Source organism: Bombus huntii, chromosome 2 (genome assembly GCF_024542735.1).
Source record: "Bombus huntii isolate Logan2020A chromosome 2, iyBomHunt1.1, whole genome shotgun sequence".
In the NCBI taxonomy this organism is placed as follows: domain Eukaryota; kingdom Metazoa; phylum Arthropoda; class Insecta; order Hymenoptera; family Apidae; genus Bombus; species Bombus huntii.
Genome location: NC_066239.1, coordinates 8,997,075 through 9,021,663, shown reverse-complemented (window position 1 = coordinate 9,021,663; position 24,589 = coordinate 8,997,075). Strand labels below are relative to the sequence as shown.

At 35.2% G+C, this 24,589-nt stretch overlaps 1 protein-coding gene and 1 long non-coding RNA gene across 14 annotated transcripts in view; one reads left to right on the top strand and one right to left on the bottom strand.

The window, feature by feature from the left end:
• LOC126878061 (phospholipid-transporting ATPase ID) overlaps positions 1 to 24,589 on the top strand; it is a 73,286-nt gene that overhangs the window by 40,969 nt on the left and 7,728 nt on the right. For 5 of the 13 annotated variants that reach the window (XM_050640470.1, XM_050640468.1, XM_050640471.1 and 2 more), the window contains 11 exons: positions 2,043 to 2,920; positions 10,916 to 11,510; positions 17,317 to 17,794; positions 20,156 to 20,214; positions 20,337 to 20,549; positions 20,970 to 21,175; positions 21,272 to 21,427; positions 21,516 to 22,158; positions 22,835 to 23,011; positions 23,521 to 24,262; positions 24,340 to 24,532. In XM_050640470.1, coding sequence (XP_050496427.1) covers positions 11,406 to 11,510; positions 17,317 to 17,794; positions 20,156 to 20,214; positions 20,337 to 20,549; positions 20,970 to 21,175; positions 21,272 to 21,427; positions 21,516 to 22,158; positions 22,835 to 23,011; positions 23,521 to 24,262; positions 24,340 to 24,532 — 2,972 coding nt within the window. In that variant the 5' untranslated portion in view covers positions 2,043 to 2,920; positions 10,916 to 11,405. Of the gene's footprint in view, positions 1 to 2,042; positions 2,921 to 4,467; positions 5,151 to 10,915; positions 11,594 to 17,316; positions 17,795 to 17,821; positions 19,891 to 20,155; positions 20,215 to 20,336; positions 20,550 to 20,969; positions 21,176 to 21,271; positions 21,428 to 21,515; positions 22,159 to 22,834; positions 23,012 to 23,520; positions 24,263 to 24,339; positions 24,533 to 24,589 lie in introns of those variants that run through there. The other 8 variants (XM_050640475.1, XM_050640474.1, XM_050640476.1 and 5 more) reach the window with 7 other exon arrangements.
• LOC126878073 (uncharacterized) lies at positions 5,179 to 10,918 on the bottom strand. The gene is made up of 3 exons (XR_007695552.1): positions 10,754 to 10,918; positions 7,102 to 7,378; positions 5,179 to 7,015 (listed from the first exon to the last, which is right to left on the bottom strand). It is a non-coding gene; the product is annotated as an uncharacterized LOC126878073 (long non-coding RNA).

Here is a 24,589-nt window from a genome sequence, read left to right as displayed (position 1 = left end):
CTGATCGTACCATTCAACGCGTTGATTCCAATCAACTGGTGTTTCGATGAATCACTGGTAAAGGTAACCTATGATATTTACGGAAGGTGGAATGATTTTCAAGCGGGCGAGCAAAGCACGCGTTGTTCGGTTCGATATCAGGCGAAACCACCAGGCGAAACGGAAATGGAACTATGAAGAATTTAACACTGTCGGAACTCCCTGCTGTTGAATATTATCGCATCATTTTTTCATATACCTTTGAAACTTGCCTCAAGTGCAAATAACGTTTAATTAATATCCTTGAATTATTGACGAATCATCGATTTGAGCCAAGTTACTGAATTTTTATTTTTATTATATTTCACTCTAATTTTATGTAATAAATGTCATTTATGACACGTCTCACGTAAGATATAAAATACTAAATTGCTAAAATCAAATATTTATTATAAATTAAGTAATCTAACTTTAATGTGAATTGCGTTGTAATTTGTATTATATCTAACAAAGACCATCAATGGCATTTATCACGTGAAACGTAAAATAAAACATATCAAAATTAAATATTTCAAATTAAGTGATCTAATTCAAATCTAAATTAAATTGTGTCGTTATCCTTTATGATTCAGCTACGGCCATGTGCTTTAAAAAAAAAGAAACGTTAGGTATTATTCAAGAGAAAATGATAATGTGAAGTTGTTATAGTAGGCGTGTTTCATCGTGATTTCTAATAAACTTATAACGTGAAAAAAGTTCCCTGCTTTATTAATGCAACTCTTCGTTATGTACGAACACGTCAGATATGAAAAACTTTACTCCAAGGATACATGCATACGGAATAAGATCGCGGACGTCGCGACTTTGCTTCGATTGACCGCTAAGCTTGTTGGTTCTTATGGATCAGCTGTGTGTAGTTCTGACCCATTGCCCTTCGGCTTTCATATTCCACTTGCTGCACGAATTGCGTGGTTGCTTAAAAATGCACTGGCGATGATGAAAATGATACAAGTTATAGATTCTTCGTACCAAGTACTTTACTTAGTTTACTTAACTTCTGTTCACGTCGCTATTTTGCTTCCCTCTTGCTATAAAATGATGAAACACGATAAAGTGCGATTCAATAATTCTAAATTCTGCACTTACAGTCAAGCTGTACTTTTCGGGACAGGTACAGTTTCTCATCGAAATAAAATTTATTATATTGATAAAATTATAGAATTCAACCATTAAGATGAATTAAAATTATTCCTGGAAACAGGAAGTGATCTCACCGTAAATATAAAATATATCAATGGAGTATTTCTGGGTGGTATTTAGTCGAATAGTGTTACAGGACAAAGATTTCGTGATAAGAGCATATCACTTTGAATCGATTTATTCAAACATTTTCAATGCCACATTTAATAACAGGGAAAATACTACAATAACTGTGCAGGTGGTGCGCAACAATATTATCTGATTGCAAATTGGTTTCGTTTGTCCAAAGCAAATTGATTATTCAAGGACCATCATGATTTGTTATGTATCATACTTGATCGTTGTATACGTATGTCTATTTTGTCATGATGTTTCTTCTAAAAATAAAAGATCTCACAAATCTTTCTATCTGTATTTTCTTTCATGAAACATGCTCATAATGCTGAATTAAAATGTTTCATTTAGAATTTTTTCATTTCCCAAGATACATCAAAATATTTGAGGTTCTCTACGTAATTTATCTTTTATGTATACTTGTTACAAAATATATAACGACTAAATATCTTAAGTCGAACGAAGAAAAGCAAAGATAACTCGGAAAGATAATGAAACTTCAGTTTTTTTTCGCATATTTGTCTACAATGATAGACACTAGATTTGAACTAGAAAGGGCAGAAAACTGTTCCACTAAAATATACACATTTGAAGATGCATTAAAATTGAAAAGTGAAAATGGAAAGCATTACAACCAGAATAGTTTGTATATAAAAATAACAATTTTGTATTTTAACTTATTATGTATTTTGTATTATAACTTATCGAAGTTTGATTTCTAATTAAAGGTTTGTCACGTTCTGTTACAGCGTGTGCTCGCAAAGCTCAGTGTGGGAGGGGGTAAGTGAAACTTGGCGACGAGCAGGGAAGGTGTTCTCGGACACCAAAAGCTGGGGCACCCTGACGAGGAGGTCCTGGAGGAGGAGGTGGGTCGTAGGAGAGAGGAAAGAAAGGAGGTGACCATTCACCCCACATGGACGCCACCCCCAAAGGACCCCCCGTACCCCCCACACCGGATATCCTGTCACCATTATTTAGCCGCAGAATATCCGACCTGAACGCAAGGGCACCGTTCTTTGCCCTGCATTGTCCTCAACGTTCTCGTCGAATATCGAGACATCCGACACTTGATGCTTGTCGTACGAAGGAAACGGCCGCCTACGCGTCATCTTTATCTTATACGTGCCTCAATTTCTCTCGTCTTTTTCGCCGTAAATTGAAACAATTGCCGATTCTCTATCTCCACGTTGCCGATAATAATAATCAACTTCTTGGAACACGGAAGTCGAACATCCGGAGTAACGGTAAAACGATATTAATTGCAATATCGAGAAGATACACTGGTTCCTGGTGTCCATTGGCGGGGACCACTGTCGATTCGCGAACGACAGCTCTAGCTGCGAGAAACAACGTAACAGCGCACGTAACAGTATCACAATTGTCAAACGGGAGCAGAAGGTCATTTTTTACCCTCGTTTTTACACCACGGCGGACGTGCCGTAAGTTTGATGCATTTTTTACAAAATCAGTCGCGAAGAGTCTTCGAGCTGAGGAAGTACTTTTAACAGGCGTCACATCTCGCGCGAAACATATCTACAAACTCCGTCCAAAAGCGCCTAACTCCGAGCTGCAGCCTAACAGACCACACAAACAATGTCGCGCAGCGCTGCCACGCGTCCTATGCAAGGTGAGTGATTATTAAATTGATTAACATACAGGTAACTTCATAAATGGAAAACTCACGTAATTCGTGATACTTGTTGACGCAATTTTATTGTAATTAGCCTGTGTATATTTGCACGATGATTCTCATTGTAAACGGTAGTCTGATGCAAATGTACAGTACTGTGCAAAAGTCTTAAATCATCTAACAGAGGGAGATGTTTATATAAATGTATATAAAAATAGTTGGTATTATTCTAAATTTGTTGTTACTGTTCAAGGAGTGTTTTATCCAAGAATTAACAATTGATACTTTATCTGATCTTTCTTGTATAATCTTTCAATACATTATTGCGTTCTTCTTCCCTTTCTTCATATAACTTACTTTCTAAGTAGAGCCCTGAGAGAAAGTAATCTTAACAATTTGTAAGAGAATATCTAAAAATGTATATACAACAATATGTAGAAATATTTTTGAAAATATTATAACAGTAAGGTATGCTATAACGAACAACTTTCATGACTAACGTCAGAATTCTATAACGTAGAAAGATGCTACAACGAGCACAAAGAAATATCGGTCGTTCCGGCGACTTTTTTACTCCGCGTTCGTTACGATCGTAAAGAGTAAACACTAACTGATGATACGAGTATGTTCGAATCTCTCTTTCTCTCGTTCAGTAATATCTATCACGTAGAAGACAACTAAGTAACGTAATAACTCGTGAATAATACTATAAACTAACGTGGTCCAGGATGAACGAGTACCGAATATCACAATCAATGGGCACAGCGAGTTGCTTATGGAAAGATAACGAAAGCTGAAGAAGGCTGGCGAATATGATTGCCTCATCAATTTATGATTCCCATTAAATAAGTAAATTTCATATTGTTTTTATCACTTATTTTTTAGTTTACATTACATTTTACGATTGTTCAAACAGTTGTACTGGTGATAATCTTGCTTTTAACTGTGGGCCTGGGACGAGTTACTTCTAAATATATACATATGTTTCGATATATGTTGCAACGAACAGATGCTATAACGAATGTGGTTCGAGGACTAATTTCATTCGTTCTAGCGTAGCTTACTGTAGTTACCATTATAAGATCATTATGATAGGTGATCTAAGGCTTTTGTATAGTGCCATCTGAATCTAATCTTTGATTAATGAGAAAAGTATCTCCTTGTCCAACTGTTGAAACGATACAGTGTATGTTATTATTGTTACATTTGTCATAATAGCGTTTCATGGACGTTTAAAGTTTATCGAATGATTGATAACTCCCTCTACGAACCGCATCCGATATCTAGCTCACATTGCAACAAGTAAAAACATTATTACATGTTACACAACTTCCGCTATGTGTTTCGCGCTGAAACCTCCAACATTGATTCAAAAGGCTTAACTGTTCTGGCAATCGCTAACGTAGCAATCCTCTTTACCCCCAAGCGGTGGATGTTTCCCGACAACAACGAACGCGGTGGTTGTTGCCTTGAAATGTTCACGGCACCACCGGCGAGGTGACTTGTGGCGCCGTCAAGGGACGACGCCTTGAAGTCTCTCGACGATCATCGAACAATACCTCGTTCGACGACTCGGGTCTTCGTTGTACTGTTCGAAGTGCAAAGCACGCCGTCGTGCAACGGCACCCTCGTGCAGTGCATGAGAGACGTGAGATGTATACGCGGTTATACGACGTGTAACTTTCGATTCCTGTATTCCGCGATATGGTAATCTGTAAATAGTAGCATATAATTCAAGTCGAAGAGGTGTCGGAGATAATGGTTATGGTGACGATAGTGCTGACAGTGGCAAAAAACATAGAATGCCGGCGGTGCCCGATGTGTTCGACAATCGCCGAAACGATAGATGGTGCCCACCCAACACGCACCGATTGATCGGTTTATCCTAGAAATCGTAAATGGAGTATATCATCTCGTGTCGCATCTCGATCTATTCGTTGCTGTCATCGTCGACATTGTGCGACATTCTAGTGTGGATTTCTATATGGTTGGTTCCTTCAGACGTATTTCGAAGGAAGCATCATCATTGAACTATTGATTACCGTGGCAAACATTTCAAACGTTTATCCCGTGCGTGAATCAAAGTGAATAATTTTCTTGGCGAAATTTTACGTTAAACGGCCTCGATATGTTCTCTCATCAACGGCGATCGTTATAACGACGTCGCCCTCGTCGACGCGGGCGCTTCGACCGCCTGTACCCTTGCACTGACTGCGAAAACAACGAGGTAACCTGATTCCCTTAGAAAGAAAACGAAGGTCATATACTGCCGTAGAAAATGATCGTAACGTCTATTAACGTCGAACTGGGAAATTAGGAAACGTTTATCTCGTATCGTATTTCAGCTATAGATTATATAGTATAAAATCAACCAAACAACCAGGAATCGATACGATCGATTTGACGATTTTCCTATCAGATGCCGATAATCGATCAGGATAATCAACAATACGAGTCATCTGATAATACATTTAGGCGAATATATATGTCGTTGAAACGCTGCTCTGCAGACGTTTAAGTAGCTACAGTGTATCACCTACTTAGTCGTTAGGATTGTCAAGCTCGTTGATAGATATAATTTTTTGTCTACATACGTATATTTCATTGTTTCCCACGTATATAACGTGTATGCGTTAATAGAAACTACCTTTTTCCATAGACGACGATTATTCGTCTGGAATAGTTGTCTGTTCATCGTCTATAGCCGTGCATTTAGAATATGGTCTGACGCGCGTTATTAAATTCTTTTCAAATCAGGTTAGTTGTCCATCTATTTTAGCATTTTATTGATGGTATAATACAAAAGAAATGAAATGGGCGTAACAGACACAGAATCACTCGAGCACCTTTGACGCCAGTGACGGCGCCCATTTAGCAATTTCCTAAGCAAATGTAAATCTACCCGTAAATGACTTGCTTGTGATTGGTGTCGATGATTGTAGATGATATTGTTACCTCCTTATTATACTCCGCAACGTGTTGAAACTATGACCTCAATAAAAATGTCGGGAATATTAAACCTCTCTTCTTTCAAATATTTAATAGTTGACATTAAAAATTTATTTTCGATACATTCTATTTGTATAGAGCATTGTTAAGAAAATGCTCTCTTTTATAATTTACCTGATAATTTTTAGATTTCCCGGGTCTCCAATAAAATATTGTTTGTGTGTATTGCTTAATATATAAGAAAGAATTGGAAAGTAACCTATTTTAAGGTCTGATCTTATCGTTAAATGTTACAAATTTTATTGGATAACTGCCACACTTCTATCTTATTAAATAGCTTATATTTCGAATTAATTTTTGCAGATTTAAAAATCGATGAGTTTTTAGATGTAATCTGGCGATATAATATTTATAAATATAAACAATAGATGTTTAACCGAATGATAATCTTCCTGTTTAATGCAACGAAGCATTTTCTTAATCATTTAGCAATCGTTTCTCTGCGCGAATTTCACGAAATTGAGTCATTACGAAGTATTTAGCCTCAGGAAGTCGACATAGTTATCGTAGTCTGGAAATATCGAAATGGAACGTCACGAGCATTAAACCGACCGCGTACAATAAATATTTCGCACACTATTATTAATTTTCCTTATCCATTTCCATAAATGAATAGTTGCACAATAATAAACAAACTAGCATGAATAACGCCAACTACTACACGCTATAACAGATATATATATATATAAAGAGGTGAGAAAAGATCTCAACATTCGAGTATACAACCTGAAACAACAATACTAAAAATACTAAAAATTGATATAACCAATTATTCCAAACGTATTATTCGATGAAATTTGTTAAGCTACTAAAAAAATATTTTATTTCACGATTTCTCATTTTATCTCTCTTTTTTTATGAATTCTCTAGTTGATTACTATTTTGACAATTGTATAACTTAAAATAAATTTCATGAATTAATTTCACATTTTTGTGAAACCCAGATAGACATCTGTTTCACCCCATAGATATTATAACAAGTACTTTACTTTGAATACTTTATATGTCCATACTCGCATATTATATGGGTTCCTTACATTTTTACATCTTTAAATTCCCCTTAAATGCATAAACATCTGGAGTCTGGTTACAAATCATAAAAGAAAATCGTTTTAAATCTAGCTATTTAAGATTATTTATACAAGATATAATTTTGAAGGATTACATACTCATTCGTACTTCTATGTCTTCTGCTTGCCATTTTGTAGATACTTGGAAACTCGCTAAACTCATTATATATCGCGACACTGTCTATAACAGCGTGCGTACTAAATTCCGTTAAAATTCCTCACCAACGGAGGAAACGCATGGTGTAACAACGCCTTCCATTTGTCATTGGAATTGCGACCCTTTTTGTTTTCCGTCGCCTACCTCTTTGAGACTTTCCAAATACAACGCAAATGTCTGTACTTTCCCATTCTCATTAACATTTGCCCTTCCTTTCTTCTACAAAAAAAAAAAAAAAAAAAAAAGAGTAAGGGAACCTCTTTTATTCCTCTTCTTGATGATGTATATAAGAAAGAAAAAAGAAACGAAGAACGTTATATTTGGCTACCACAAAGATGCAATTAAACAGATATGTATTTCTCATTGATGTCGATAACTCGAACTAGCCGAATCAGTGCCAACTATTGGATTTAAGACTGGCAGCTTCCAAAGTAAAAAGTTTGCGAATGATGTTTGCCGTTTCTCGTTAATGAGTTTTAGCGCTGTTATCTTATGTGTTGCATGAAATGTGGATTATATAACAATCGTGTAGACTGGAAAAGTCTTATATTGCCGAGGCTCGATCGAACCGGTAAATAAGACACGTTATTGATTTCTCGTAATGGAAAGAGCGAGAGGATAAATTGAATTTTTGTTCCTTTTTTTCTGTTTATATTTGTATGTGGAAATTTGTTCCGTTATTTATTTTTTTTTTCTTATTTCTCTCACTTCATTCTTAATGTAATAGGTTTACACGTGGCGTCGACACGATTTCTCATTTTTCAAGAACCAATTTACAATCTGCCGAGAGCCTTCTCGAACTCCGGGTTTATTTCTGAAGTGAAATAACGTAATAGAAGAAGGGCGTGGAAACGAGATCTCTTCTAGCTTTTCCATTATCATTGAGACGGCGAGAGGCTGTATTTTCAAGCAAATTTCAAGTGAACCCTGCTAAAACGAATCATAAAGAATCTCGTTGCAAGTTTCAGCCGTGTTGCGGTAGTTCGTTGCAGGGTTAACTTTAGAGATTCGAGTTTAGAAATTTCAACAATTTTCGTTTTGTGGATCATTCATTTTCAATTCATCGTTAACTTATAATATACTTTTTATTACATTTATATGCTAACTACGTGTTATACCATCGCGTCGCTTATTAAATTAAAACTATAACACTTTGCTTACACAACGATAATAATAGATCAGAGGGTTTTAAAAATGTTTTGCCTTGTCGTACCACGCAACAAGTAAAAGAACGAAAAAAAAAAAAAGATTATTCATCTCGTGCTGTTTTGTGCGCCTAGAAAAGAAAAGAGTAACGATAAAAGTCCGTGAAACGATCAATTTGCTTTGAGCGATGAACTTCCGTCACGTATGCGTCCGTTTTTGTAATCAACAATATTTACGATTGCAACATGGGTGTGTATTTTGATTTCGTATGGACGAAAATATCGAGCGTATCCGGTATTAGAAGAGAATTTCGAGGACAATCAATAATTATTCGTATAAAAAGATGACGTAGCATAAAATCACATTAAGAAATCTTATAATTGATCCGGCTGAAAGCCTTCGAAAGATACCAAGACGCGATTGAATACGAGCTCTACCGTCTATACCCTATACAATACCGCTTAAAGTATTTGGACAATTTGCTTCTCTTCCACAAGATATAATTTAATCAAGAAATTGGGGATAAAAAGTTTACAATGATTCTATTCTTTATTCTTATCTGTTCTATAATAGAATATCATAACGCGATAAGATATTTATATATTTTCTAAAATAATCCAAGCTAGTAGAACTATATTTTGTTATCACAAAAGATAGTTTAATTTTCTGAGCTCTAAGTTAAATAAAGAAGATTCTTTTAGACTGGCAGACTACCACGTTATTTCAAACAATGATATATAAAATGGTCGGTATGGACGAATTGTATATTTAATTATAAATTGAAAATATATACTACTGTTATTTTTTAGTAGATCATTTAAATCTATAGTCTATTGACTTTACAAGAAAGCACATGATAGATACTGCTTCTGGAGCTTAACTCGTAATTAATTTGCAAAAACAAATCTACCAAAGCGTTTAGATACTTATGAACGTTAGTGTACTGTGCGCGCGTATTTCCGATTTATCGTTCGGTAAAGTTGGTAGCATCGGCCGCACACTCCAAAATAGTTTCATGGTGCGTCCATACAGTCTAGTCGTCGCGTGTTTACAATGATAGAAACATCAGACTGCGTTCGTACGGTAAAACCAATTTCCGCGAAAACGACAACAGAATTGCCACCGATTGAGAGCCACTGGCATCTTACGTAAGAGCCATTATCGTAGCTCTCGCGTCTTAGGAGATCGGCTAGCGGAGCGGTTTTGCTCTTCTTCGTCATGGATTCCCTGGAAATCTCGAGCCGTACTGTAGATCAAGACACAACGTGGCGAACCGCTAATACTTTAAGGAGGTACACACACCGGATATTTTTATTCGTAGACGCCCAAAGCGGCTTCGTCGAACACGTTGACATCATTCGTGTATACGGAATCAAGGACAAGCGAAGAAAACATCGCTGTTAAAAAGGATTCGCGCCTGTCGCGTGCTCCTTCTATCAACGGGGGGCATTGTTAAATTGAATCTTCTTCCCTAGCCCCCTCTATCTTCTTCAACAAGGGGAATCTTATTTATCAAACGAAAAATACACACGCGTTTCGTTATTTATTGTAGTATACTCGTAGTTCTATGCCTTTTATGCCATTGTGACGACTACGTAATTCAGATGTACACGTAATCGTATGAGACAGAAATTCATTCTCCGTAACATGCGAGTCTATCTCGATGTACTTTATTCATAGAAATATTATTATTATCTTAGTAACAATATTATTGGTTGGTTTTCATTTGCTTTCGTAACTAAGTTTCTTAAAAAATGTTTTATCGTGAGACTTTAGAAGTTTTAAAATAAATTTGTATATTTTTAATAAGTCTCGAGCAGATACCTATATCATCTAAATTCTGTGTAATGTAATATCGTCGCAGCGTTACAAAATTCCAGGAATAGGTTGGCCATATTCTTATTTAGGCATACATCGGAAAACAATGTTCCGCTGAAGTTTCTTAATTAATGTCGATCTCTGAAATTCTCCGATAATAAATTAAATATCGATCCTATGCAACTGAACAGCGTTCCCACATGTCATGCAACAAGTATAAAATTTATACGTAACCGCATACAAGCAACGTAACGCTTTTGTATATGTACAGTATCTGCATTCCCATTCATTTTACATATAACGTTAACGATTTAATCGAGAAATAACCTCTACAGATGATTGCGATGCTTGTTCCCTGATAATTAATCAAATTCCATGTTAGAGGGTTACGTTAGATACGTCCGACATCGTATGAAGTGGAAGCGATAATTCTACTTTGATTTAAATTTGCCAAGAATCTTTCGTAATAGACAACGGAAAACTTCGCTTGACTTTTATTTTTCATTTTATTTTTAAACACGAATGAAAGTAACATCGTTAAGCGGAGGTCAATGTGTTCATAACATACGTATTTTTTAAACAAAAATAGCTTGATATTTCTGGCCGATGTTTCTTTGTGATGTTTCATACCTCAGACAATCGGATGATTCAATTTTAGCGTTAACATTTCGAAATCGTTTCCTAATTTCCACGCAATATTTCGACGCAGTAATGACACTTTACGAACGTGTAACGGTAAACGAATCCTTATATATGCACGCAGGATCAGGTGACAAGATGATTTCTTTACAGAAACCCCCTTCAACCACGTAGGAAGTCCGCGCCACCACTAGCAGATATCGAAAATTGCGCCTTCTTACGATAGATCTTCTTTCAACGACCTCAAATGGTCCCAGTCTTCGTCACGAAAACATTGTGTTGATACTATCACGTGACACTGTCGCTACGCATTTGTTGTTCCTTCGGTAGAAGAATCATCGTAGAGGAAGCAACGTGAAATCACGCTACGACGATTTCTTGTGAACTAACCAACGACGTTTGCCAAATGAAAACTCAAAAACACGTGCGATAAAATCATCAGATTGTCGGTGATACTTCATTAAGTGGTTATTTACGAAAAATAGTGAGATCCTCGTAACACAAAATAGTACATGTTACTATTGGAAAAAAGATGCCGGTTAAAAGACACAACCATCGGATGATTAGTAGAAACGTGAACGTAAACAGGCATCGTGTTTCAACGAAAACAGAGTTAACGGGCTAATGCCGTCCTGCACCTGCAATGATTCGCGAGGACGAAGAAGAGGAGGGACCCAGGTGGAAATATGTAAGAGGCGAGGCGGACATCGTCTCGTCGGCACGGCTAAAGTGCCACGAGGAAGAAGAGGTTGGCCTTATACAAGGTTTATAGTTTGCGTAGGATAGACGATGAGCGTCGAGGTTGACACGCTGGAACTCGAGGTCTTCGAGGTGAGTCCTCCAATCCTCTCGAGGACACGACGAACGGAAGTCGCGCGGTGGCTTCGGCAAAAACGCAAAGACTTGCCTGAAGTCACGTCTAATTACGTAGCCGATAGTGCGAGGTCGCTAGTAGAGTATATTTTAGTTCTTGGTAATGCAATGACACGATTACTGTCCTACAATAATTTACAAAAATATACGACTATCGTATGTCATATCTTTTTCACTAAAATTCAAATATGTATTTGCTTGTATCAATTGAATATCAAGAATAGATCATTCGAGTATTATGAGGTAAATTAATTTTCTATGAACATGATAATGTGCTTTCCAGTTGTATCATGAACTTTGTTTCGTTTTCATTACCGCGTATATAATTTTTGAAAATTAGATACATATCGTTATCAAGCGATGAACGAGTGGAAATTTCATTTTTGAGAAGTACTTGAGGCTTTAACCTACTTGGTCGTTAAAAACTTTTATGTTTTTGTATATCTTCATTGGATTTCCGTTCGGTGGCTGTCGTGTGCCGTTTAACGATCAGTGCACTTCTTACGTGGTTCCCTGAGTATACTAGAATACTCCTTAAATTAGGAAAATAATTTTCGTGCCTTTCTAGAAAGAAATATGCTTTTTATATCTCGTAACGCCATCTTTTAATCTGCATAAAATTGTCCGTTTCATCTAGTTCTCTGAAATCTTGTTGTGTACTATAAGTTTGATTGGAGCTTGAAATGTAAGCTCTGCATAGTGTCTCTATGTTATTTCGTATGCACTAGTGTTTACGTATCTCGATATGAAAGTCCCATAAATTTCCATCGTCTTACCGATGTTTGTGTACTTAACGCATAACGCGACGGCATATTCACCTCGTTTACCATTCTCAGATGAAACGTACAGAGAAAAGAAAACAAAGTAGCTTGTAAGTTTAAGCAAACTTTGCAATGACAAATGAAAAAAGGAAATACACGATGGCGCCGCGTTTCTTAAAAATTACTCTGCGTCTAGTGAGTTTATGATCCTACTGACTGCATTAAAGAGATTTGATTAACATACATATATTGAAAACATTTTACAATTAGAATGTATGCTACAAACTCTGAAAATATTAATATGATATTAGTTATTAATAATCAAAACCAGAACATCTGTCATAGGTAAAACTAGAAGATAGATGTACGTGCGAATAAGCCAATTGCCTTGGGGTTATATCATATATTAACCTGCAATCGCTATATGAACTGTTTCAATTAAGTGCCATGCCGTAAATAGATATATATCTAGAGTCTGGTTTTTCTTTAGTTCATACATATATAGGGTGATCCCTCTCGGAATCGGGTCGCTTCGTTATTTCCCTTGCTATTAGTTGTAAAAGTTATAAAAATTTATAATTTGTAATAAGTTATAAAAGTTTAAGCGTGAAAACATTAAATGGTTCTTATTAAATGATTATTTATGGAAATATTACAGAAATTGCATTATAGAAATTTTATCGTAATTTTTAAACCAAATTAATACCGCACTTTTATACGCGGTAGTAATTTTCTTTTAAATAATTTCGCTGAATATGTTATGCGAATATTTTAGTATCAAGCAAATTATGTTTTAAAGAAATGAATTGTAACAGATATTGAAATAATATTTTGTGATATGAGCACAAGAAATAATTGGAGGTTATATTTGTAGCAAATTACACAACTTACGTATGCAGTAGTAATTGAACAATTTATTTTCTAGTCTCTAAACACAAACGAGAAAATAATTACCGATATGATAGTCAAATTTGTTTCACGCGGTCATAATAAGTTAAATAAATACATATATGCTATCATGACCATGCGCGCTAACCAAGCAATGATCAACGTTCAAGGTAATCGTTGAAATCCGATTAACGAAAGTACAAATTGTTGCATCAGTGGAATCCTTGCGTGAATTCATTCTTTAAATTATCCTTAAAATTTAAGAATAGGTAAAATAAAAAATGGAATTACATTATCAAATCAAATCAATTATAAACCAATTATAAAATCATTATATCGTGAAAATAAAAGATAATAGAAAATAGTAATTTAGATAAAATGTAATTTTTCTACATATATATATATATGTTATATGAAGTATGAAAAGAAGTAGAGAGTAAGGTGAGCATTAGGTCAATCGGTAAGATGCCAGTTGCAGTAAAGCGGAGGTCCCCAGTTCGAATCCTCCTTCAATGGAAAATGTTGAAATAAATTCTTTGTACGGTTTTTCCACTATTTCTTACCGATTTTCCACGCAAGTCTAATCTTGTTGTACGTAATATGAATGTTACGTGTAGCATTTAACCAACTTGCAAGAATAAAGAAGTGGTGAGGTGTTTATGAGCCAGTTTGTGGAGAATTTCTTCAGAATGGTCAAGCAAACTTCACACAATCTATTTTTTTTATCAATATCATAGATTGGTGATATAAATCGATCAAGATATTTGTCATAATTCTTAATCGACGTTAAATTTGTTGCGAAAATTATAATGGCTTTTATAAGAAATTAACATTCGTTTCTATATCTCATCAAGGATTTTATACTCGATTTATGTACATGCATCTATATCAATGAAAATAACAAAAAATAATGATATGGAGTTTTGTACCGTTGAAAACAATTAAAGAATAATTCATTTACGTAACATTTACATAATTCCATCATTTATATGATTTTACAAATTAAAGTGAAAATATTATTATTCCAATAGATGTACATATTTGCTGAGTTAAACAGACGTGACTAGCAATTTTTTTGATATGCAATTTAGAACGATATAAATTCCATATAACTATACACTTTAATAATAAAGAAAATGGTAACATCTTCAAACGAGAACTGTTCTCTGAATTTATGAGAGACTTGGTAAACGATCCCGGTTGATCTTTAATCTTATCATTAATTATCATCAAAGTAATAAGTCTGAATTACATACAGACGGACTTGAATCTTAATTAATATTATCATAAATTTTCTTCGAGTCCTTAAAAAGTTTCTGCTCGCGGTATTTATAGTATTCATTACAAATTACAATATTTACAGCGCAAAACGTAAAATCTAAGGGAAAAAAATGAATGAAAGAATGGAGCAAATTCTTGGAAATCCCTTTCATAATTATGATGTCAGAGAACAAAACTCAATCATATAAATTGACTGGAAACAAAGAATTAGACCTTAATGGTGTTAACCAAGCTGTGATTCTTGAGCTTTTGTATTTCCATCTTGCTTCCAATCTTACTTTCGCAATAATAATTTTAGCAAAGACAAAAGGTTTATAGTGTTTTAAGAAGATATTCAACATAAAATTGTGGCCGCAAATCGTGTATTCCAACAATAAGTTTTTCATATTTTCTTCACGCTTGAAATATCGTACAACGTTAAAAAAAATGTTCAGTCGACTTGTAAATAACCGAAGCAACATAGTTAAGGAAATTAAGAAACATGAGGGATATATGAAATACTTTATCCTAATGGAGTGTAATAATCCTCGATAAATGGCGTTAAGCACGGTAACTCGAACGGATCTGCGTAACACAATAAAGATCCGTTATAGCCACTCAACTTTACGGTCATCTGCATATCGCGGCTTTATTGCAGACGCCGGAAAAGTCTGTCGACTTGTATCATACGCTGTCCATGACACATTTTCGCACGCGACCAAGTCATTCTACTATCCTGCACTTTTAACAGTTTTCAAATGCGACGCTTTCTGGAGCATCGACGACGATATTTAATCATTTTTCTATACCCTTTCCCACCAATAACGTACTTATAAGCACATATAATAGAGACCGGTCAGAGACGTCTACCACGGAAAATGGAAACCAATCGATAACTTCTTACATGTAGAATCCATATGCTCTTTGCAGATTATTTTTGCTTGATAAAGCGTTCATCATTCTGTGATCGATTGTACGATAACAGAATCGCATTAGAAAATCCATTTCTCAAGAGAATGTCAATGTTTTAGCAGAATTTTGAAGATTCAAGTAAGAGTATTATTTTGCACTACTTAATTGCAGAATAATACGTAAAATAAAAACTTTGAACTTCTTCGCTCTTAAATTATTTAACAGGCAAAAAAATTTGTTCTTTTTTTTCAACTTTTGTACTTATCACACGAAAAATACAAGCGATTTCTACAAACACTGTTACATTTAGAAACGTATCATTGAAAGCGTAATTGCAAGGGATTTTCCATCGCGATCACTCTATGATTAAATAGTCTAACACGATTATTTCACACTATTCTTCAAAGTTCAGCAAAAGTTTTAATTTCTTTCAATTAGTCAACTACTTTAACCTTCGATCTCTTACATGCATGTCTTTTCAATCATACATATGTATAAACTTTTGTATCTCATCTTCCCAAGGAATGACTATAGAATTTAATGCGCGTTTAGTTCGCTTGTTGTTGGAGTATTCGCGATGCAACAATGCGAATGTAAGTCGATCTTTTAGCTTGTCCCGAGCCGAAAAAACAAATTTAAAGAGACGCGTTTAGGGAACTCTCTTTCCACTCAGTATTCTGGCTCTTTTCTCCTTTCGACGAAATAGATCTTCCCGGTAACCTGTGCATCGTTAGCTTGTTTTCCTTTCTCCTTGGGGCTGTGCAAACAGCGAGGGAAAATAGAAATCACGACCATTAATGATTCACCGTGAATGCCGTTCGATTACTCTTGTTTAAATCTATTTAAATCCCTATCGTGCGTATTCTCTTTCGTAGCAATTCCCAACTCTTTCGGATCGGAGAATAAAACTTTTCGAACAGGCTATAGTGGTACGTGGGGAATTGCGATTCTTCTAATCTCTCCAAGATATAAACTGGTTTAAGACCGAACGATGAATATTCACGATCTATAATTATACCTTCTGCGTTCTTGCACAACCGTTTTCCCGTTTTACTGATCGAATATGACAACTCAGTTTCCAAATGAATTAAAATGGACGGGTATTTTAATGAGTATTTTCTTTCCATATAATATTTCTTCTTTTTATAGCAGAAAATTTTTTTTTTTTAGAGAAAACTTACTTATCTAGAAAAGTAGAGTTGAAACGAGATATTTAACAACGGTGAAAAAATTATAGATCAGAGATTAAATCTTTCAAGTAGTCTAATAGAGTTATTTTTCTTTCCTTAAAGCTAAGGATTTTTTTATGAACTATAAATGCTTAAGCTAAGGCCAGCTTTTCGCCGTTTTTAGAATAGTTTATTTGTTAACATCCGATCTGAAGTAGCAATAGGAGCATAAAATATACTTCTTAAAATAAGATAAATTAAACAGATCCATTCATAGCAAACATATCTAGTCTACTTCGTATCAAACTTACATTCAAATGTTCGAACACGATCACATTACCTGTATATATAACCATTAAGAGGGTGAAAGATTTTACTAAATTTAGGTTTCTGAATCAAACATGTTCGCACGTTATCTGAATATATAACCGTTAAGGATGATCAAAGAATGTACACTAAACTTACATGTAAATTTTTAAATTAGATAGAACCGTAAAAAAAAAGGAGAACAAAATTTAATAAAAAAAATGAAAAAAATTGAAAATAAAGAAAGAAGTGGGAAAATCTGAAATGAGCACACAGGGAGCCACGAGGAAGGTACGTTGGTCGTGTTAAACGGCGTGTCCTCGACCAATCGTTACCCGTTTCCATCGCGAAGCCTGTAACGCAATGTTGTCGTGTGATAACCAAGGTGAAGGACTGCGACGAGGCGGACAAAGTCTCGGTAGCGTGCACTGCGACAAAATCGGACGCGGAAGATAGCCGGAAAGGATCGACGACTGCCGCGTCAATGTGCAACGATGACGAGAATTCTGGTACCCGACGAAAAAAGAAGAAACGTCGAAAAACAAGGAAAAAACTGCAGCTGCAACAATTGCAGCTGGAATCTACCGACAGTCAAGTGCATTCGGTGGTGAATCTGCCGTCGTCTTCCGACGAAGTCGAGGCGGTTGGCGAATGTTCGAAAAGAGACTCATCCAGCAGCTTAGGTGGCACGAGCAGGCATAACACCCTAAGGGAATCTTTGCTCACCGTGCTAGGCAAGCTGGTGATCTGGAAAGGCACTAGGTACCGTTCGTCTACCGCTGCGTCTTCTTCACCCTCCGCACCGCCAAATTCACCGCCCGCGACCGAGTGCATAGGACGTAGCACTTCCTTTTTTTCCAGCGGTGAGTTAATTACTCACGAATTTTCATTATGTAACTTTGCCAACAGTTTTCCTTAATACGAGCGTGTCCGGGCTATAATTGATTGAATCAGCGTTTTCGAAGTTTTATTCAAGAATGAAATGGCCTTGTTACTTGATTATGAATTAAGATTGTTTTAAGGTTGAGATGAGAAACGAAGGAAACGGTATTAGATTCGCTGTTCCCTTTCTGAGCTTCCTTTCTCTTATAGCTACGACTTGTGAAGGGAAAGAGCTGCGTAAGAGGCGCCACCTGTGAACAGCATTCCACTAAATTCCACGATAAAGATTGTTTATACGAGCTGGTCTCCCGAGAACCGAGAAATGTCTTTGAATTCTTTTGACGATCCAATTTCGAACTTGAATTTTTGATAGTTTTGCTATCGATCGGTGTGTTATGCTTCTTTCATTCCAATGTGTCTTTTTGGAAAATAATTTCGAAGTATCTTATGACACTTCTTATCGAGAAGTTTGGAAAATGTATAGATGAAAAGATGAGAATTATTACCTCAAGTATGTGCAAAATTACGAAAATTTTGAAAAAAAAAAAAAAAAAAAGCTTTCGAATGAAGGAATCTTTACGATCTTGATGATGTAATAGCTCCTTTCAAATTGTGCTTCTCTTTTTTTTAAATCATTTTTATTATTGAAGGTTTACATGACAATATTTATTGCCTCATCCCAAATATCATGGAACTCAACCATGCAAATTGAAGAAATAAATGCGAAATGTAGAACGGCTTTCTGCTATACGAAATTCTGTTTTCGAGCAAATCGATGCTGAAGATTCATTCAAGTACGCGTGCACTTAAGCGTGACCTCACCGATACCTCGGTCTAATGGACATCGCTCTGCACTACTTATATCGCCGTTCGTGTTTACGATATTAAACAATAATAAAATTAAACAATAAGATAAAATTGCTCTTCTTCGACACTCTTCTTCTGTTTATTAATATCAAAATTATCGAAAATAACTTCTTTCTTTTCTCGACATAATCACGTTCCATGTATTACGCTTTTATAATGATACCCGATAAATTTGCAATACTTGCGATTTGCATACTGAATTGCAATTTTTTCTTGAGAAATAAAATTTCGTATGAAAAATTAGCACTCTATACTTTCTCTGCAATCTTTTTATGTAGCATTTTCTAGCTGTAATATACTAGCTTATTCTTATTAGGAATATTCAAAATACAAGTAGCGGAGGACTAAGATCTTTACCTTTTTGTGGATCAAATGCCCGTATTGCGTAATTGGTAGAACGAGGTTATTATTGTGACTGCAGCAAAACGTCGAGTAGAATAATAAATACATTCCGCGTATATCTTATTCGTTAATAGAGGAATGTAAGAAAGTCGCAAACGTACAATTTCTGCATTATTACATTTCCTTTTTTACATTTCACTCAACTCATATTATTGAGTTTTTGCCAACATTATAATTAAATTACTATAGAAAATCTGAATTATAAAAATTGTTTAAATGTTAACAGTACTATCGAATATTTATTATTCTATTATTGGAACAAGGTCATTTCAACCTCCATAAAAGACAGAACAGGACATATATATATATATATAATGATTTAGATATAGTGTTTATGATGACGAAACTATTTTCTAAAAATGACACAATACGATTTGCCTCCAAAAGTTCTTTATAGCTTTATTTTAAATATACAAGATTCTCTATATATAATTTGAAATAGAAATTAGTATTTTACATGAAACATCTCATAACACTTAAAAAAGATTAACGTTTAATTAGAAATAATATTGGATATTTGGCGTTCAATATTTCCTGCTAAGAATTTGCAGTAAAATTAATAATCAGACCGCGTGGGTAACGAAACGAAAAAACGGCATTTATACATTTTAGCGCACATTTGGATAGAACTGTTACAATAATGTACGAATGTCAGGGAGAAACTATAGCGCATTACTCAACTTGGTGATTCCTACGTAATCTTGTAATTCATTCTGTTTCCAAAATGCAATCCGCAATACCTGGTGCTCTTGGCCACCTCTCGTATATGTATTATGCGGCGAATGAGTTCACTTTAATCGATTCAACGGTGTGTATATTTAATTTTAATTTCGGGTGTATATCCAATTCCTATTTTGCTAAACACTTATTTTTTTTTTTTTTTTTTTTAAATAACTATACACCATAGTTAAAATTGAGATCATTATCGTAATGCAAAAGGAAACTTCACAGACCGTTCACATACCGTTTAAAATGAGAATCATTGATTTTCTTTGTGCGAACAACTACATATAATTTGATGATCTTATAATTATCGCAATCCAATATCATGTCTGTTTCTTTTTCTTTTTCAGAAACGGAGAGGAGAATTCGCGCCAATAATCGCGAGTTCAACTCACAGTTTAATTATGCGGTAAGATCGAAATACGGTCCCGTAATTCCTTTTTTCCATGCAATAATCGAAGCTCGAGAAAACAGTACCGATAATGACGAGACTCGTTTCATTTTTGTTTTTCTTTTTCGTCTTTCTTGCAGAACAACTACATCAAGACGTCCAAGTATTCGGTTCTGACGTTCCTACCGTTAAATTTGTTCGAGCAATTTCAGCGGCTCGCTAACTTTTACTTCCTATGCCTGCTGGTGCTTCAGATGATCCCCGCTATCTCCTCCTTGACCCCCATCACCACAGCCATACCCCTTATAGGGGTGCTCATGCTCACTGCCGTCAAAGATGCCTACGACGATTTTGTAAGTCGATCAAAACTGCGAAATTATTTTTCTAGGTAACCAATAAAGAAAGTATATTTCTAATACTGCTGCTCTCCTTGAGTCTATATAATCCAAAATTGATGTTATATTTTAATAGATAATCTTTGTGTATTCCATGTTTTTTTTTTTTTTTTCTACATAAGATACCTCAAGAGATACAAACGTGAAGAAACAGCGAGAAGAACAGTAGAGTTAAGATCATACAGTGGCTAGAAAAAATATTTACACTCTATTGTATTTGCTATAGCAGCAGTTAGCTATTAATTAATTAGATTTAAGTATATTAAATTTTGTATCATTTAGCAGTATCTTCGTACGATTACAAAAATTTGATACTATGAAAATGAAGTGTATGGAACCTAATGAGAAAACGTAATTAAACGCATTTCGTTTCTTTAGCAACGGCACAGCAGTGACTCGCAAGTGAACAATCGAAAATCTCAAACGTTGCGAGGTACTAGTCTTCGTGAAGAGAAATGGTCGCAAGTGCAAGTAGGCGATGTAATTAGAATGGAAAACGATCAATTTGTCGCAGCCGACGTGCTTCTTTTATCTACTAGTGAGCCAAATGGTCTTTGTTATATCGAAACCGCAGAATTAGATGGGTTAGTATCTTTTTATTGAAATCGTGATACAGTATTTTTGCTTAGAGACAAGGAAGAATAAGGATGGGGAAATGCTAATACATTTGGTCATTTTAGGGAGACGAATTTGAAGTGTCGGCAGTGTTTACCTGAAACTGCCGAAATGATGGATAGTCATGAATTGATTGGTCAATTTGACGGAGAAATCGTTTGCGAAACTCCTAATAATTTGTTGAATAAATTTGATGGTACTCTTACGTGGAAAGGACGAAAGTAAGTAATCGTTCCCGTTATTTCTATTATATTTAACACGATATAAAGACACATATGTTAAAACTGTTTTATGCGTAATACATTACAGATACCCATTGGACAACGACAAAATTATATTACGAGGTTGCGTGCTCCGAAACACGCAATGGTGCTATGGCGTGGTCATCTTTGCAGGCAAGGATACCAAATTAATGCAAAACTCAGGGAAGACCAAATTTAAGAGGACTTCTATAGATAGGCTGCTGAATCTTCTCATCATCGGAATAGTGTTCTTTTTACTTTCTATGTGTTTGTTCTGTATGATCGGCTGTGGTATTTGGGAAAGTCTTGTAGGCCGTTATTTTCAAGTGTATCTACCCTGGGACTCGTTGGTGCCTAGCGAGCCTATGGCAGGTGCCACAGTGATCGCTCTGCTTGTGTTCTTTTCTTATGCTATCGTATTGAACACAGTGGTGCCAATCAGTTTATACGTGAGTGTCGAAGTTATCAGATTCGTTCAATCGTTTTTGATCAACTGGGATGAAGAGATGTACTATGCACCTACGAATACACACGCTAAAGCAAGGACTACTACATTAAACGAGGAATTGGGACAAATAGAATATATATTTTCCGATAAAACCGGAACATTAACACAGAATATCATGACTTTTAACAAGTGTTCTGTGGCAGGAAAATGTTATGGGGACATTATCGACGATGTTACCGGGGAAGTCGTCGATGTAAGTGAGGTGAGTCTGTTTATCTATTTATCCATAATCAGACTCGATGCGGATGATGGGGTACGTTATTACTAGCTTGTTGTATAAAGAAATCGGTCGTCTTTTTCACTAGCTTTAATGATTTTGTAAAAATGTAACGTTTTACTTTTAAGTTCAATACTTTTGTTATCGTTGCAATGAGACTCACTGTGATTTATATTTTTCAATACTTCAGTGTTGTTTGAGTTTCTCTGTTATGTACATGTCTTATATCAAGAAATATAGATAATTTATTGATTTGGAATGGCAAGATTGTTTCTTAAAAAAGATACTTGCTTAATTACAGACTTTTTGTTGTATTTTCAAATCACAAATTATTATATTTAATAAACTTAATCATCTAGCATTGATATATCCACACATCGGTTTCATTCATTTCATATTTGTTATCAAGAAAGAATGCAATTGTTTATGAGGTGAAGATATAATGTATTGACATGGTGTCTGAGATTTCATTAAAATGAAAATTTTTATTTATTTCATTTAATGGTATAACTATGTTAAGTGAGTAAATATCAAATAAAAGTTGTTAGCTCTGTAATTTCTTCTTGGTAACAAAATGCAAACAATAGAATCATTTCACAGTTTGGCCATATTTTGCATAAGTTTTCATGTACATCACTTAGCATGTGTGTGCTGCATGTAGACGAACAAAGCTGCCCGAACACCTACGATGCGATGGAAAAATGGACAAGAATTTGTTCAAGTTTATACACCTATAAGTGGTCCAAACGTACGTCTACTGGAACAGGTGGATAGGATATCCAATATAATTGGAGAGCCAGGCCCAATTGGCAGTCCGATGGTTCCACATAAACTTTCTGTACGCATGACAATAATTAACACATCTCTTTCGCAATCGGAAAAAATTTTATGCATTATTCAGCTTATTTTTTTCCGTTGTTATCCTATCTGTATGTTATGATAGCTAGATATGTTGTAAAAGAATTACTAAATGTACAAAATTTAACAAATGTTTTGGCTTTGCAAGTATGTAGCAATTACTAACTGTTGCTTTTCAATTGTTGTCTATATTTTCTAATACATTAGATGCATGCATAGTACCCTACTTTTCTTTACAAGTAAATTCAATTGCTCTTAAACTGTGTAAATGTTGGACACTAATTTTCACAATGCTTTAAAGGAATTATAAAATTATAATATCTCATATGTGTCTGCCGACTTGACTGAATCTATTTATATGGAGGCAAGGTATTTATTTTAATTTCTAACATTTCCGTTTCCACATACTTACTATCTTTTGTGTGTCATACTAACACATTGTAGCGCACAAAAAATCGTTTCTAATTGCAATTTAATGTACGTTTACAGACATTCCCAGCATTGGATTTCTCCTTCAACAAGGATTATGAACCGGAATTCAAGTTCTATGATTCTGCATTACTCGATGCTGTAAGAGGGAATAACGAAGATGTTCATAGTTTCTTTCGATTGTTGGCACTTTGTCATACTGTTATGCCGGAAGAAAAAAACGGCAAGCTAGAATATCAAGCACAGTCACCGGATGAGGCTGCCCTTGTATCTGCCGCTAGAAACTTTGGTTTTGTATTCAAAGAGAGATCTCCAAATAGTATAACAATTGAAGTTATGGGAAAACGTGAAATATACGAGCTACTTTGCATTTTGGACTTTAATAATGTTAGGAAAAGAATGTCTGTAATTTTGAGGAAGGACGGACATCTTAGGCTATATTGCAAAGGAGCGGATAATGTTATTTATGAACGATTAAAAAAAGGCAGTGAGGATATCACGTCAAAAACATTGGAACATCTTAATAAATTTGCGGGTGAGGGCTTAAGAACATTGTGCCTTTCGGTCAGAGATCTAGATGAACAATTTTTCAATGATTGGAAGCAACGTCATCAAGAAGCTGCCATGAGTCAAGAAAATAGGGATGATAAATTGGATGCGATTTATGAAGAAATAGAAAAGGATATGACATTATTAGGCGCTACTGCCATTGAAGATAAGTTGCAAGATGGTGTACCTCAAACTATTGCTAATTTAGCTCTGGCTGGTATTAAAATCTGGGTATTAACTGGTGACAAACAAGGTATTGTCTTAAAATCATTATCTTAAAGCTGTACACACCATAAATAAATATTTACGTTGTTTTATATTTTTATACAGAAACAGCTATCAATATTGGCTATTCCTGCCAGTTGCTGACAGATGATCTTACAGATGTTTTTATAGTAGATTCCACTACTTATGACGGTGTTGAAAATCAGTTATCGCGATACTTGGAAACTATCAAAACAACTTCTGGTCATCAAAATCGGCCAACTCTCTCCGTTGTCACATTCAGGTGGGACAAGGAAAGGTCAGGCACATGAAAGAGACGGAGTACCAATCATTAACCTTTTCCATATCTCAATCT